At 47.8% G+C, this 17,536-nt stretch overlaps 1 protein-coding gene across 3 annotated transcripts in view; it reads right to left on the bottom strand.

Annotated features, from left to right (window-relative positions):
• Positions 1 to 4,222: 4,222 nt before the first annotated feature.
• The window catches only part of ARL3 (ADP ribosylation factor like GTPase 3), a 29,776-nt gene continuing 16,462 nt past the window's right edge, over positions 4,223 to 17,536 (bottom strand). For 2 of the 3 annotated variants that reach the window (XM_037399791.1, XM_037399789.1), the window contains 2 exons: positions 16,161 to 16,346; positions 10,345 to 10,519 (listed from right to left, as the gene is read on the bottom strand). In XM_037399791.1, coding sequence (XP_037255688.1) covers positions 10,361 to 10,519; positions 16,161 to 16,346 — 345 coding nt within the window. In that variant the 3' untranslated portion in view covers positions 10,345 to 10,360. Of the gene's footprint in view, positions 7,567 to 10,344; positions 10,520 to 16,160; positions 16,347 to 17,536 lie in introns of those variants that run through there. The other variant, XM_037399790.1, reaches the window with a different exon arrangement.

The raw sequence follows: 17,536 nt of genomic DNA on the forward strand, positions 1-17,536 counted from the left end.
AGGCTCCCTGCCAGCCCTAAAATCTTGTGCTGAGCAGTGAGAGGAGGGTGGGGGTCCCTGGGGAAAGGGCTTCAAAGGTCCCCATCACCCAGGGGGTGCTCAGAGGATCACTTCACTGTGCGATGCAGCAGCCACAGGGGCCTTGCCACCCCTGCCAGCTCTGGCACCACCTCCCCACCTGGCCTTAGAGCTGAGGCACCCCAAGGGGTGTCACCATCTGGTTTGCAAGATTTTGGGGTGACGGAGCGGTTTCCGGCTGGTGGGAATGGGCTCAGGGCTGAGCAGGGGACAGCCTGGCTGGCGGTGGCAGAGGGTGGGGAGACCAGCACAAGCCTCGAGGTCCAGGTTGGATGGCCACGCTGACGGGCCGGGCGGCAGAGCCACGTCCCGTGGGCACAGGGAAGGGGCATCAGAGGAGACAGGTCAGCATGGACCAGCCGGCAGCTGCTGCCACCCTGGGGTGCGTCGGCCGGACCCTGTCCCTCGCCCCCCCGGCGCGTGGCGGCTGGCAGGGCCGGGGCGGCGCGTGGGTGCGGGGCGCTGCCGGCTGCCGGAGCTGCCATTGTTTGCCTTCAATCAAGATGTTTCAGGCAGAATCAAAAGCACCAACTGGGGAAATCATCATCACAAAAAATCTTGCGCCTGCAAAATAGGTCAAGTAAGACTCCAAAGAGAGAGAGCGTCTGATCTGCATTGCAAGGAAGAATAGCAACAGCTGTGATCTCCAGTATATATGGATGGGCTGGGGGGGGATAAATATATATATCCATGCATATGTATAACCGCTTACAGCTGTTGGGCCGTATGTTCATTAGGGCCAACTGTTTTGGAGGCAGAGGGATCAGCACTAATCGGGAAAGGGAGTTTATCATCACATTCAGAGGCAAAAGTGTCAGGAGCAACTGCAGCCCCCCCGCCCTGCAGCCCGCACCAGCTGTGCCGCGCTGAATGCACCCAATTCAGCGTCCCCCCCGGCCCCCACGGGGCTCTCAGAGCTGCGGCTCCTGCCCTGGCTCCAAAAGTGGCTGCAAGCCGTGGCCCCAGCCCCCTGCCTGGTCCCAGCCCCAAGTGCGGGTGGTGCGACGTGCCTCAGTTTCCCCATTCCCCCAGACCAGCTCTCTGCACCCACGCCACCGTTTCGGCCCACCGCGGCGTGGCCCCCTCAGTTACCCCCACCTGGCGCTGGCCTCACAGGTGCCGGCTATAAACATGAACCCAAAATACATGTAAATCCTCCCGTCTGACATCGGGGCGGGTGACGGAGCTGGGGCAGGACAGCTGGTTGGGCCACCCTGAGACGCTGGGCTGTGCCTGGCCGGTCGGGACCCAGCTGTCTCAGGCTGGGCACCACACGGTGTCCCCAGCCCACGAGTGGACCTGCTCTCCCCAGCAGCATCCCCCTCGGCACCCCGAGCCCCTGCCAGCTCTCCCCTGCCAGCCAGCACAGCCTTTCAGCTCGCACGCTTGGCTCCCACCGGTAGCACAAAATAAAGGTTGCAAAGCCAAGCTGCAAGGACAACTTCTATTTAAAAATACCTCTCATCCAGATGATTTATTTGCAGGGCGTTGCTGCCAGCTCCTGATGCAGCTCAGGCTTGGGGCCTAACCTACCTGACAGCTTCCCTTCCTCACAGGATTATTTATTTGGGGCTGCATTTGGCGGCCCGGCCGTGCTGCCTGCAAAGCTGCAGCTCGTAGCTGCTTGGTCATGGCACATCGCAAGCAGAGGGGCTCCTTCCCACCCTTCCTCTCCTGACTGCGATTTTTTTTTTTTTCAATCTTTTCCTATTGAAAAGGATACAGAGACTCATCTTGGTCAGCCAGCTAAATGGGAAATGCGGAGGGGGTATATACCCCCCGACCCCGTGCTGTTCCCAGCAAGCCTTTGCCGGCGTCCCCCAGCACGGGCGCAGCCCGACTGCAGCTTTACAGGAGTTTTGCTTCCAATCAGCGCTGGGAAGGGAAATAAGTGAACAGATTGCAATAAAAAATCCAACAAGCCCGAATTCAGCCAACTGAGCCCGAAGCTGCAATTTAGCCAGGATCCAATCACAAGGCTGTGGTGCGAGCTCGTTTCCACTTAAACAAAACAAAATAAAAGAAAAAGCTTCAGTGCAGCACCTGGGTGGGTGCCCGGGTGGGTGGGCAACATGTCTGGAGCGCTGCCGTGGCCGTCGGTCCGGCTGCCCCTCGCCGATGTGTGCCCTGGCAGAGCATGGCGGGGCTGGGGGATGCCCGCACGGTGAGGATGCGAAGGCTGACATCTCCAGGTCTGTGGCCGCAGACAATTTCTCTGCTTTGATAAAGACAGTGGTCCAGGGGGTGCAAGGCCATAAACAACTGCAAAATACTGGTCAAAGAGGAACAAAAATCTCAGTGTTTATTTCTCCTTCAGGCTGTGCATTATTATTATTTCCTTTTTTTCCCCTCCCACATCCAATTCACTCAGTTCCTTGTCCTTTCGGGAGCACTAAATTCATCATGTGAATGTAAAGCGGGGCTTGTGCGGGGAACGGAGCTGCGGTTTGCTCGAGCAGACACATGCAAGGTCACACGCAGCCTCGCCGTAAATTATGGCGTGTCCCAGCGTAAACAGCAACAGGAGAGGGGAAGCGTGGCGGCTTCAGGGGCAGGGGGCCGCAGGGAACGATACATAACGTCGTGACAAGTCAAACAACTCTCAGGGTGTTCACTTGCCAAAGAAATATTTTTCACATTCAATCCATTAGGCAAACAAGATGAAAAAGTATTTCCTACTTTGCTGAAAAAATAACAGGACTCAGTATAAAGCGTGCCTTAAAAAAAAAAAAAAAAGAAATTAAGTGTGACCACCTATAATGTTTTTTTTCCAGCAGCTCTGACAGCCTTCCAGGTATCCTGGCCGTGCAGGGAGGGAGCTGATGCTTTAAAGAGCTCTAACAGTTCCTCAATTTTTGGCCCGGCCTGGTGTCGCAGAAACAGTAATGAGTCAAATTAGTTGGAAAGAAACAACCCCAGAATTCGCTTCCCTCCCTCAAAATCCCCTCCAAACCCTGCTACTGAACCAAACCCAAATCATTTGCTGCTTTTCTTTTTCCCCTTCCCTTTTCCTGCCAGGTCAGTGGGGAACGTGTTTCCTGACATGCTTTTTTTAAAACCTACAGAATGATTCTTGAAACAAGAAGATCCTCCCAAAGTCTGCCTGTCTCACTCGCTGGCTTTTCTGATAGTTTTAGGCATGTAAAAATCCAAAGGGAAAAGGCTTTTTCCAACTGTTTTGACCACGTCTAGTACCGGAGACTGCCTCTGACGAGGAGACAGAGGGAGCGGCGGAAGAGCAGCTTCTCCGACTGACTGGTGGCTCCTTGGAAAGATGCAGTCCTCAAATGACCGCTGGGAAAATAAGTCTGTCGAAGAAAAAGGATCACTCCCAAACACAAGTTGTCTTTCTACTAAATTTTAATTTATTTCTTTTTTTTTTTTTTTTTTTTTTTGACAAAGACATCTAAATTATACACTGAGTAACAACATGACCAGAGATCGCAAATACCCCTTTTTGGTGAAATTCAAAAAGGGAACATAAAAGAAAGAGCTTGTGTGGACCCAGCTGACCCAGGGAATGTGACAGCCACCACCTTGTGCCTTTGCAGAAAAGTGAGCCCGGTGGGGCAGGGGGCAAGTTTGAGAGGGCTGGTCTCATCTCAGTACACTTTTAGTAAAGAATGTCTGCTGATCAGTTACATTTTCGACAGAGAAAGAAGTCATTAACGTGCAAGCAGCAGTATTGGTAAGGGGAAAAATGGAAGAAGGTTGCATGAAGCTTTGGCAAGCATTCTCTGAGGGCAAGGAGAGACACCCTCCATCGGGGCCGCGGTGGGGGACATGGCCACAGCCAGAGGAGGATGTGGAACCCCACGCCCCGTGCTCGTGGTCAGAGCAGGGGCTTGGACTCACGTTTCCTGATCTGCCCTTGGAGAATTTCACTTCTCCATCATCTCTCCCCCCCCCCCCGCCCCGAGAACACAAAGGGGCAGGAGAGGCATCTTTCATCTATCGAAAAGGTAAAGCCAGATTTAATGACCTGAAAGTGAAGCAAGACAAACTCCCCACCAGAGGGGAATTAACCCCTGCAACAAACTTCTCGAGGCCTGGGCTGGATCTGTCTGTCACTCCGAGCCTTTAAATCAAGGCTGGGTGTCTTCCTCGCAGAGGTGCTCTAATTCAACCACAAGTCACCGCGCCGGCAGGGTGGCGTTTAATGGGCTGTGTTACGCGGGAGGTCAGGAGAGAGGAACACAACGGTCCCTTCTGGCTTTAAAAATCTATGAATTGATGCGACGTGTGGCAAAGCTCCACCCATACCAATGAGACCGTTCGCTTCCCCCGAAGCTCACTTAAAGGAGGGCAGAGCAGACAGAGTTGGAAGGACAAAGCCTTGTGTATGCAATTACCATAAACGAAGCAGGAGCTGAAGGGCTGGGAGAGGGGCAGGGGTTTTGCTGAACCGCAGCAGGCATTTTTGGCTGGCCCCAGCCAGTTTTACAGGTGGTATTTAGCCAAGTGCTGCTGAGGGAGGAGAGCCCTGCAGAAGGTATAGCAGATGTAAATGCATTCAGATAAGGAGCAGCAAGTGAACAGAACCTCAAATCCTTTTTACATTTTTCACCAGGTCGATGCAGAGAGAGATGTTTACAATACAAGGAGCGTTTACAGACATCACTGCAGGGTGATTTACTTAAGTCATGGTCACTTAAACCCTCCACCTCCAGCCTCCCAGCACAGCTTATTCTATCATGGTCTTCCTCTCTTACTACCTGGTGTAGGTAAATGAAACTAATCCACCAGATTACAGGTGAAGCTCTGACTGGCACAGATGCACGCAACCAATATATGTAGCTACACCCAAACACAATGAATGAGCCAGCAAACGCTTCTGGATCCTGAATTCAGTAAGGCAATTTTTCCTTCTGAGCTGGAGCAATGGGAAAACCACTACGTTACACACATTTCCAAGCTTAACCAATGGGAGCCTAAAAATCCAAATTATCCTGCTGGATGCTTTTTGGATCCAGAAAGCTAACTGTGGCACAGCTGGGGTGTCACAGGGTAAGTGTGCCACTGGTAAAAAAGTAGGGAGCAGGGAAGCACCAACTCAACTCCCTTGCAAGTGAGAAGGATCAATGCCTGAGCCCCCAAGGAGGTCTTGCTCTGTCCTGCCTAGGCCAGAGGAGGGGTACCCAAGCATTTTACTCTGCATCTGACATGCAGGACAGGCAAATCCAAAGCTTGGGAATATCTGTCACAAAGCTCCGCCACTCAGCCAGCACAAAGTGTGCCTACAAGGAAGGGCTGGAATTCTTTACAGTGCTTACATGAGGCAAATGCATTAATTGTAAGGAAAAGGTGATGCTAGGATGCATTGCTCCTCCTTGGGCTGACCCAGGAACACGCAGTGCTCATATTCCTAGGGTTTCAGTAAGCCATTGCAGCCGGGGAGTCGCTGAACAAGCTATGTTTAAATGAACATCTCTCCTCATCCTATGACTCCTTACTCAATCCATGCAAAGCTGGAGCTGTGTCACTTTGTGTCATTAGTGATTGCTTAACAGCTCACTTGAGCCTGCTTTTCCATACACCGCTGTTGTTCCCCCCCATCCCCAAGTCATCTGGGTTTCAAAGCAAGGCTGTGCTACTCCGGCATGCATGTCCTGCCTCAGAGCTGGAGACAGATGCACTCAGAGGGTGCTGACTCACGGACACAGGCAGATTAAAGTTGGATTGCTAAAGCAGTTGCTGTCCCAGCTGTCCCTCTGCCCCCCAGCCACAGCAAAGAGCTGAACTACAGGCAGATCAACTCCTGAACCACTACTGTACATCCTGATGTATGTGGGGACCCGGAATCAGCCCCGGATGATTTTAATCTGCTGGGTTGCAACATGCAGGCAGCCAGGGGCTGCTTCACGTACAGTGCAGATGTTTCTGCCGTGAGGTGGAGACGTCCGGGGGAAGGGAGGAGAAAAGAGCTGGGAGCTCCAGGGGTGTCAGCCGTCTGCCTGGGTCCATGAGTCAACTCGCTGACGCGTGGTAAAGCCACATGCTTTAGTACAAGCAGCTTTCCCCACACTGCCCGCCGGTCCGTCTCCAAGAGGTGGAAGGGGTAATGCAGTCCCTAGTCCCTAGTCATTCTCTGGCCCTTCGCAGGCAGGCAGCAAACAAAGCTGGCAAGCAGGGCAGTGGGATTATTTTACCATCTGTGCATTAGAAACTGGCCCAGGAGTCACCAAGCTCGCTTCATACAGGACATGGCTGCTTTGGCGTGCTAATGACTCCTGCTCACTGTCAGCTGGGGCTAGATTTGAATTGGGGATGAGGAGGTGGAAAACACATTCTCTTTCCTATTTCAGCAACTGCATCCTTTTAGAGGAAAGCCAGTCTGGGAAAGAACGAATCCTCATTCTAAAGAGTGCTTCCCATCTGCCATTCATCGGGATCCTCACCCTCCACTGTGGCAATCTACAGCCAGCACCAAGCTGGGGGGACTTCAGGCCCTGGGCACCCAGCCTGCCGCGGGGCAGCCCCCCCGAGCCCCTCAAAGGGCTAGGCAAGGCCTGCCAAGGAAGGGGCATAGACAGAATATATTTTGTGCATTTCAAAAAGGAAGCCTGGGACCTGGTATCTCATTCTAGAAAGTAATCATGGACTTAATTGCATTTTGCTGCAGAGTTGCCTTAACATCAAGGGAAAATCAACAGGGATTGTTCAACATCAAGACTAATCTCACGTATGGAATTTACTGAACATAGGAACCACGGTTTTGCTGGCTCAAGGTGAAATGCTGGGCTAAATTCTCCTTCAGCTGCGAGAAAAGCCCTAGGCATGTTCATCCTGCATTATTCCAACTGTAAAGAGCTTCAATTACACACAGAGAACCCTTCTCTCCCTTCTATAGCGATGTCGCAATGCAACAGTGCCTTGTTATGATCAAACTCCTCTTTTATGGCTACAGGAATATGTGGAAGTCTTCTACCCTCATTACGCAAATGACTTCTTAGCAGCTTTATTTTAAGAAACTACCCACAATTGGTAACACAACTGCATTTTATCTGTCACTGAGGGGAAGCTGTGACTGACACCTGAGTGTGTCCTCAGCAACCACAAACCCACACCTATAGGGCAGGTCCTATGCATCTAAGCAACTACAGTTACTCACCACTCCCTCTGCTCCACACTGAATCGCAGAATTGCTTCTGCTTACAAACTCGCTTGCTAATCAGACATTTAATATTATTTATGCATAGGGAGGAAATACAATTCCTTTATTGGGATAAAAAACGATACTAAAGAGCAGGTCAAGTTCCAAATCCAGCAGTAGGTTTTAACGAATGTTGTTCCCTTTTTTTCTTTCTTTTTTTTTTTTCCTTTTAACAGCTGTAGCTGTGCACAGATGGAAAAACATTTGGTCAGAAAGCAGCAAATTAGTGTTTTCAGGCTAGAATTCTGCTCCCACCGCTCCTCCATTTCCATGCAGCTCTGAATGCTTTATTTCTTCTTAGCATTGACATTTTTGCACACCCAATTCATGCCGTCCTTCAGACAGAGAAAGGTAATGTTAGTCAAGTGAAGGGAACACGAATCCCCCAGTCCCACCCGACCACCATTCTGCAAGCATCGTGTTCTGCCTCCTCATCTGTCCCCTGCTTGCCCTCTGCAACCAAAACCGCTGTGGGTTAAAAAAATAAGTGCTTCCTTGCTCAGTAGATGTTGTCACACAGAGGTTATTAAATCTTTCATCTGACCATAAAAAGTATCATCATCTCATCATGTCGCTATGTGTAGGCCCTTCGAGGAAGGATCACTTTGCAGTCAAGGTACGTCAGTGGCAGATGAAGGCTCAGTTCCAGGTTCAGCTACAGTTGATTTGTGTAACCTTGGGCAAATCATCTTATCTTTGAGATCGTGGATTTTAGGGGGCTGCTTGTTATACAGTCAGCTCCTTGTTAAGAATATGGCTCTAATTCTCTACTCGGCTGCTAGCCTTGAAATCCAGATCCATGAAAGTCACTGCAATAACTGGATCTGGACCTTGTTCCCTGTTCCTCAGGGCCCTCACAGAAAACGGGCCCTCAGGGGTCCCACAGGGGTTCAGTGAGAAGCAACGCAGTCACATTTTAAGAGGCTGATATATTTTTTAGGGTATCTCCATAAAAACACGTGCACGACTTTTCCAACTATCGCAAGCAGGACGGTAATGCTTCTGCCACAAATACCCAATTCATGCGTTTACTGCTGAGATCCCAGAATGAGATTATGCTATTGAAGGCCAATGCAACACTTCATCTGCTAGGAGATGTGCACAATGGAGTGCAAGATGCACAGTGTCCCCATAACTGCTTCCCATAAAATCCATTACCTCTACTCTGCCTAGGAGGTATCTCTGCTGACAGGGAGGCTCAGGGCAAAAAGGTGGCAAGCAGGGTTTTGGGGATGAGAGGGGAGCAGCACATCTTTGTGCTTGGAAATTGGGCAAATGTCACTTTAGATTTTGGGGCAGGGGGGCAGTATTATGTTCAGTGGTCATTTTCGGATCATTAAAACAATAGTTAGACCCTAAAGAAGATCAGAGCCTTTGTGCCAGCATCACTGCTAGCCCTGTGGTAGCAGTGTTGCTGGCTTCCTACAGCCTTGTCCCTGACTGCCAAAAGGCTGCCGAGGACCTCAGCTTCCCCAAGGACAGATGGCCGAAGGCACAGCACAGCAGGCCCTTTGGGTGAGCCAAGACCTCCATGCTGCCCCTCAGCCGCGAAGGTGGTGCCCATGTCAGGGAGCTAAAGAGTTAAAAGAGAAGAGAGGGAGTCCTCAGGGCTTAATCAGAAGCAGAGAGGTTCTCACTTGAAAATACCAATTCACCTTGATAGCTGTGCTATGTGACACTTCTTATCTGAAGGGGAGCAGCAACTTTTGAAATCAGTCCTTGTTGCTGCGTTAAATAAAGGATAAGTGAGCCCAGCTTGTGCTGGGGTGCACATGAGGCCCTACACTAATAACACTTCTAACTCTAACCTTGGGGAGGGTTGAAATCTCTGGTTTCATTTATTTATCTCCACAGCAGAGATCAGTGTAAAACAAATTGTCTGAAATCCTCAGAGCAAATGGGAAAAGACGAGAGGTAGATTCATTTTAAGGCCCGGTAGCTTTGTGTCTTCCCCTTTCAATAACACTGATAACCTAGGTGTAAAACATGTAATGCCTTAAGCAATCAATAGCGTGGTTTAAAGCTTATCACTTTAGAGAGAGAGGGAGCCAGTGATTCCCAGCATGAGGAATGCCAGGGCTTAACAATGGGGCTAGGAGGAGAGGTGTCAAGCCTTTGGCTTGATTGTGTGCTTTAGAAATCTGCATGATTGCCTGCAAAGAGTAAAAATAAATAAATAACTAAAAATGCTCCCACAATGATTTCAGCTTCCCCTGCCTCGGAAGCAATAATCACATTTGCACACATCATGGCATACAAGGCAAGCAGAGCTCCTCATTCATTTTGAATGTAGGTTTATTTGCTGAACCAGAACAGCTGAGACAGCTTAAAGTAATAAATATCAGCTGACACCCTCTGCTATTCAGCACAGTAATCCCAGAAACAATACATCACTGCAAAACAACAAACATGCATCCTATCTTCTACCTAATCTGACCACAACCTGAATTCACAGTGATTAAAACTCTGCCTGCTGCCATTTGGGAGCTTGGGAAGGGGAAAGACAGACCATTTCAGCACCAGCGTGGTGAGGGTCATAAAGCAGAGTTTATGATGGGATTTACCATGGCTGGGAGCCTGGCTGCATCAAGCATTTTAACGAGGGCAAAAGAATGACATAGCAAAATGCAAGAGGAAAGGTGAACTCCAAATACGCTTGAAATACATAAGTAGGTCACTGAACTTTTAAAGCGGGAATAGATTTTAAAAACTCTTCTGGCATGAGTTAATTGACAGAAAAAAAAATCACATTTAATTGTATTTCCTTGCCTGACAGCGATAAAGGGAAAATGAACACACTCAGGTCTACATGTGTTTTATAGGAGAGGAAGGTGTCTCACATACACCTCATCTTCATCCACACCGCAGCTACATCTGTAGCTTCTGGTGAAACTTTGTTTTGGGCATGTGTTTTGCAGTGTCCCCAAATGCTGTGGAGAACAGCAAATGCAATGGAAAGCAAAAGCAACTAAAATGTACGTTTGCAGTTTTTCTACCTAAGGTTTGAACCAGGAGAGAGGGTTGGTAAAACAGAGAAATCCAAGGAAGCTGCTATAAACACAAAGAGCTGCTATGGGGAAGGCACACAGGAAGGAGGAATCAATGCTTTAGAGTCAAGTCCACAGTGAGTCAACTGTTGTCATCCTTTGTCCCTACACACTCTGTCCCCCTATCTGCATGCTTAAAAGATGGTTCTTGTGCAGAAAGTACAATCCCTACAGTAACATTTAGATCTTGATAGATGTCCTTGTGCTGCTTTGTTGAGACGGAGAGACATAGGCAGGTACTCTGAGGATGGAGATGGATACAATATTAGTATTCCAGCCTCAAGTCAACACTGGGAAAACATAGCCAGGGGAAGATTTCAGATCTTTCAGCTTTGCCTCTCTTAGCTCCTTAACAAGCAGCTAGTAAACTTTACCAAAGCAAAAAGAGAGAACTCCAGGGAAGAGGATAATGCTCCTCGCAGAGAAATGCCGCTCGGCACAACCCCGCCTTGCTGCAGTCACATCTGCTATTGTGCCAAGGGAGTTGTACTCTAACGCCCTTTGGGAAAGGACTGGAAGAGCCCTCCCCGGGAGAAATAAAAAAAGTCCTGCTTGAGATTAGCCCACTGCTTGCTTATTCTCTGCATTATCAGCTTTGCGGCTATGGGAGTGAAGTAATCTGACTTCAAACACGGCGAAAAAGTCCTTTCCACCCCATAAAAAGCCTCCTGATTTCTGCTCCCCTGCAAGCCAGGGATCAGGCAAGGCTACAAACTTGTGACCCCTAACGTGACCTTAAGGGCAGCAAAGCTTAATCCTTTCATGTAATCCTCTGTCTGCCATAACAAATTGGGTCAGGCAAGTGCAAAATTCTCCATCTCCAGCATTTTTGTTATGCGTTATTTTAACCGTCACTTTCTTCTCTCTGCACAGCTAGGACCGTGCCTTCATTATCTGTCATTTCTTTGCACCTCCAGTCATCATACAGACCGGCTTTTACAGGCTCCTGCAAGTACATTATCCATTGTTTTTTGCTTGGGTGCAAGCTTTTCTTTTGTCCTCCGAGACCTTGTATCCCTGATGCAGCGCTGTAGACTCCCTCCTTACCCTGCTTAAAAATCACAAGACTTTGCCCTGTAATCTGGAAATATGGTTGGTTTTCCTCAACAGGCACCGGCTCGGCCCACCCCGGGAGAGCTGCCGTCATCAAAATTGCTTTTAAATCACATTTACAAGTAGCCCCAGAACCTCGTTAAGATGTGGAAGATCCCCATCTAGCCTGCCCTGGCTAAGACATCTTAAAGACAAACCCTAGCTCTGAGGATACAACATTGCCGGGGGTCCTGTTCTGAATCCTGCCCTTATGAAGTGCTGAATCGCAGCACAGGCATAACTTCAGTCTTGGGCTTCATTCTCAACTGGGTTGAAACAGGCACGGAGGAGAAGGCGGCTCTGCCCTTCCCACAGTCCTCTGGGCCAGACCAGTTCTGGCATAAATTAGAGAAGTTTAGTGGCTACTCTCAGTTCCACTGGCTTTTAATGGTCTCCAGGGGGCCATTATGCTTGGGAGACTCCAGACACAATACGCAGCAGCATCGTTCTGGAGGAGGATTCCTCAGGGCAGGCTGAGCTCCTGCTGCCTTGATCGGAGGCTCTTGCTTCAGACAAGAAGCAAGCTGCAGAGCATGGACTGGTCCAAAGCCTTGAGTCACGTTTAATATACACCCTGGCCCCTAAATCACACCTTCAGCAAGAGGGCAGGCTACAAAACAGCAGTCCTGCCTGCTTTCCCCCCACTGTGGCTGGCCAGGGTGGAATGTACATAGCTTTTGCACACCAAGGACTACAACTGGGGGATCTGCTCACAAAACACAACCCCAAGAGAATCTATGTGGCACCACAGAGCTGTTGTGAGGCAACAGTTCCCTCACGTTTCTCTGCTGACATCAGCGATCACCCCCCTCACTTGCTGTACCCTGTGCAAGGGTCTCAGCGGAAGCTGGTGCAGGACGCTGCTCCAGAGGCAAAGCTCCAATAGCTGTGGTGGGGAGAAAAAGCTCTCCTGCTTTCCTGACTAGCACTGAAGGATAAAATCAGACCCGAGCAGACATTTTTGCTTAAAAGGACATCTAAGCATGAGGTATGTCGCTCCCCCCTCAACAGCACCATGAAGTCTGACTAACAAGACCAGGACTGCCCACAGTTACAGTCAGGAAGTAATGAAGTCTTCAGCTGGCATAACAGGGGCTACCAGCTGGTGTCCAGAGGACACTACATGGGGTTTCCAGTTAACCCAGTCACCTCTCTTCTGAGCTTGCCCAGGACATTGCTGGGCCCCTTTTCCAGAGTCCCCAGTGGTTAATTTTAAAAGAGAAGATGACAATATGGATTCCCTCCTTAATTAACAGTTTTATTAAATAACCCATTTCAAATAATAGTTAAATTCTCTAAATTTATATAATTCTATTAACCATAATCTAATCTCATTAACCTTGAAATCCCCAGTCTTAACTACCCAATTCTATACACCATGGTGCTAGAAGCTAAACTAATTAAATGACCTTCAAACTATTTCTCCTTCATATATTGGCATTATTTATCTTTGGTCATTGCTTTTCCTTCAAGCTACCACAAAAATCTTCCCCTATGAGCTCTCTTCCTGCATGTACTCAGTACTAGATATGCCACCACTCTTCCCTGCAAAATCTGTCAGCAATGTCTCCAATTTTACTCTAGCTAATATATTCCATCAGCAGCAATGGTTAGCGCGCTCCCTCCTTGGCTTTCATTCTGAATACCTGATGCTTCCACCTCTTCATTTATTTTGCTGTCACTCATTGTCATTTCTCAAAGAAGTCCTTAAAGCAGTGACCTGAGATTTAACTACACAGAGAGCTCCAGTTCTGAGCCACTGGTAGAGATACTGTATACCACAATTCTCAAAAACATCTTTCTTAATCTTACTTGTTTTTAAACAAGTTCTTCTTTGATTCCCCTAAATTTTGAGCATATTCACCTCTCCTTAAGAGTCTCCAGGACTGAAGATGCCATTTCTTCCTGGGCTCATCCAGGTTTAGTTTAAAAGCCATCTCCCAAATCATTTTGTTCAATGAATTTCCAAGGAATGGGAGAGCTTGGCATTCTTGCTGTCTGATTTGACAGGGCTCGAGTTAAGGCAGAAGACAGATGCAGGGGCTCTTTCTAAAAGCTGTAGAGAGTTTGAGACTTTCCTGACCTTTCTGCAATAATAATTTATGGAATAAGCTGCAGTATTTAGGGCAATGAGACTGTGGACAAAGTGGGACGTTATCTGGCCTGCATCTAAATTAATTTGTCTAGATAAGCATGATGAACAAAATATATAGGCCTGCAAAGGCTTTTATTTAGCTCGTCTTCTGTTTTCTGGAAGTGAATGCAGCAGATTTCATTTCCCCAGTAGAGGGTATTGGGCTGCGTATTTTACTCTGTTGAATGCACAGGAATGCACTGTACTTCAGGGAGAGGGGCACAGTAAGAAGGCGCTATCAACAAAGTGTGCAGCCCACTCCAGAGAGCCCACAGATCAGCTTGAGAAGGTGGCATTTTTCAAAGCTCATGAACAGAGAGTGCCACTTTCCATCATCTAGTTCTTCCACATCCAATACATGTCCCTGAATTTCATCTGCCACTTTACTGCCCCTTTGCACCTGGAGAGATCACTTGGACTTCCATAAACTAGAGGAGGGCCTGGAGGAGGGAAGAAGGTGACCTATGCCTGCTTGCAACCTGTGAACTGCAGCCTCATTTTCTTGATCGCGTTTCTTTAGACTTGAATATACACTGCCAGTGGGGAATGCATTTCCATCTACCACCACCACTTCAGAATAAAGATGAGAGTTGAAGCCTTTCACAAGATTTGGCTGCGACATAGCTGAATTTGTATCTTAGCTAACTAAATAAAGGCCCTTTGGAGGACACCATCTACTACATTTAGGTCTAAACATTGGGTTAAGAATTTAAAGTCAGAAGAACTGCTGTTCTGGGTCAGACCAGTGGTCCATCCAGGCCAGTGTCCCCCTTCTGGATGCCAAGGGAAGGAACATGTAGGAACAGGATCTCCCTTGCTCTGTTCCTCATTCAAAAGCTGCCTCCAGATCTTAGTGGTCAGTGACTGCCTGCAAATCCCTTTTTCAGAAATTCACTTAGTATTTTTCTGAACCAACTGACACCTTTGGTCTCCACAACATCCTGTGCCAATGAGATCCACAATTTAATTACACGACTTGCAAAGAAGCCCTTATTTTAATTTCTTTTAAGCTGCTGCCTGATTATTTCATTAGGAACACCCTTCCTCTAGCAACCTGAAAAATAGCTTATAGTCTATCTGACCTTTTTATACCTTATTTTATAAATCCTGAAGATATCCCCACTCTCTGTACTCTCGCTTCCAAGCTGCAAGTCCTAATTTATTTATTATCCCTGTGTAGAGATGCCGCTTTGTGCTGCTGATCATTCTCAACAGAGGATTCTCAAATTTCTCCTAATTCTGAGCAGATATATGGACAGTATTTTTTTCTGATGAGGCTAGTTAAGTGCTAGAAGAGGTTACCTAGAGAGGTTGTGGAATCTCGATGCCTGGAGGTACTTATAACTTGATTGGACAAGGCCCTCACCAACCTCCTCTAGACCCACAGTTATCCCTGCTTTAAACAGGGTCTGAAGATCTCCTGAAGACCCTTTAACCTAATTTTTTGTTGGACTCTATGATTCTACTACTATTAAAAACTTGCCGGATGTGGCAGAGACAGAAATGGATGTCATGTTCAAGATACAGGCCCGACAAGTCTTCATCTGGCTACAAAAGAAACGTTTTCTGGGATGTTTCTTGTTTGCTTTCTGATAATTCTCTAGCATCTGATTTTCCCCTCTGGCCTTTGATGAGCACTACCGCTGTTCCCAATGATATGCTTCTGAGTAATAGCAGCTAATTTTGAGTCCAGCATTGTATGTGTATAGTTGGGATTGTTGTTCCTCATGTGCATTATTTTGCACTTGTCAACACTGAATTTCATCTGCCATTTTACTGCCCACTCATACTGCGGGCTGCTTCTGCAACTCTTCATACCCAGCTTGAGTTCTGACTATCCTGAACAGCTCTATAGCATCTGCAAATTAGGTTTTACTGAAACTGCAGTGAAGATAAATGTCTTCACCATTCTGCTTCTGTAAATATCAGTGAAGGGAGTACTCCTGACTGCCTGGATTTCCAGCACTGCAAATATTTCTTTAATCCAGGAAAGCCTAAGAGTGAAATAAACAAACCTAGGTCCCATTTACATTACAAAGAGCTACTATACTGCAGAAACTGGCTGCAGCACAGGAGCCCAAGACACAGCTATTACAGTTCAGCACAGGAACACAGCTCAGCACCCTCGGTGGGTTTTTGCTGCCCCACATGCTGCCATTAGAAGTGGTCCTTGCCCTGCATACAACTCTTGAGTTTCTCTGGATCAGAAAAATTGATTGGTTTCCCTCTGGCGCCTGGGTTGAGCAAAACGCCAAATGACATTAGCAGCTAAGGTAAATCAGATTTCTAAAGTGCACTTTTGTAACAGTCAAAGGGGTTAACAGTAAAAGACAAATTGTTTTGTGAAAATTAATCTGACAGCAGTCCCTTTAAAATACATCAGCGTCTTCATTTGGCCCAGCCAATGGGTCCTGGGTGGGGAGGCAACCACTCTCCCCTTTCCCAGGGTTGGAGAGATCCCAAGGACCTGCAACTCCCCCTTCCCTTTGCACAGGCAACAAGACACGCGCCCGCCCTCTGCATTCTGTGCTGCAAGGGTTCTGGCTGCACTGACCCTGCTTCAGAAGGCAGCCGGTCCAGCCCACCCTACAGATCAACAGACAACAATCTCTTAGAGATGGCCTGCTGGCACAGCAAGCCGTCTCCAGAGCCTTACCTGTACTCCCTCTCCTGAAAGAGCAGAACAAGACTGGATCTGCCAGACTCTGTCCCGAATTGTGTGTAGGTTCAGTCCCTCAGCAATCTCCGAAGCAGGGGCAGCTGTCAGCAAATCCTGCTTGTTAGCGAATATGAGCACGGGGACTCCACTAAGCTTTTCTTCATCCAAAAGCTCAGCCAGCTCCTGTATCATTTACAAGGGAACGGGGTGGGGGGAAGATAGAGAGAGGGAAGGCAAGGAAACCTTCAACCACCAGTGGTTGTCTCTAATTAGAAATATATTTAGGGCAAATGCTAGAAGAGTGTGTTCCAGTGAAACCTAGATCTTATTATAAGAGCAAAAATGTATACAATCATCTCTGCCCAAGGTTCAAAAGTGATTTCTTCCAATTACAGGTTACAAAAATCTTCATCTTGGTCTGAAATTAGCAGTTGCCTTAAATGCTACAACTGTGTTTTACCAGTCCCTGCTCCCAGGAGACCAAAATTGATGAAACAGCAAAAAACATGTAAATTGGCAGTATGAGGGCTCTGCCTTAAGTTATTGCCTGACTGGCATTTGTACCTGAGCAGCCATTGACACCAGCCCTGATATCTTTGCTAACAATGAGTTTCAGGGTTCTGTTCCAAGTTTTATACACTGAAATTTGAGCAGGAAAGGACTTCCCCCCCTCCCCCAAAATGGAAATCCCACAAGAAAGTGCCGATGCTTTTGAAGGCATCGGCTAGCTGAAGACAAGCTAGATCAGCTTCTACTAGCTGGAATCTGGCTCCATATGCACAGCACACATTGGGTGGCATCTTGAAATGGGTTTGCTCATTCAAAACTGGGTGACTCAAAGAGATTCTTTTAATAGCTCAAATCTAAATCTGCAGTGGATCCATGATGGCTGAAATACTTCATGTCTAGAGTTCTGCAATGGCCTCATGTGAAACTAGCACACAGTCTCAAGTCACTTCTCTATGTGAACATATGACAAACCCAGCAGAACTTGAACCTGTAGGGAGTGCTGGCGTTGCAGATAGATGAGTACATGATATTTTTGTGGCTCCTTATTTAGCTGGGAAGGTCTCATGCTCTCAGATAGTCCTAACATCTTTCATCCACAGGCTAGAAACTTTTGGATTAAATGAATGCAGTCAGGGAGATGCTAAACTGCAGTGGAAATCTGACTCCATCCCCCAAAAAGCAATGTTTGGTTTGGAAACCAGGACAAGAGAATGGAGTTATAAACTCCCATGGCTGGGAATTTTTCAACAAAATAGGTCTTTCATCTGACAGCTGATTTATTGAAACCAAAAGTGTTTGCGGAAATATGAGGGGTCCAGGCTGACTCCGCCCGACTAAGGCAAGTGCTCTAAGCTTCTGCTTCT

This window comes from Falco rusticolus, chromosome 9 (genome assembly GCF_015220075.1).
Source record: "Falco rusticolus isolate bFalRus1 chromosome 9, bFalRus1.pri, whole genome shotgun sequence".
Taxonomy (NCBI): Eukaryota; Metazoa; Chordata; class Aves; order Falconiformes; family Falconidae; genus Falco; species Falco rusticolus.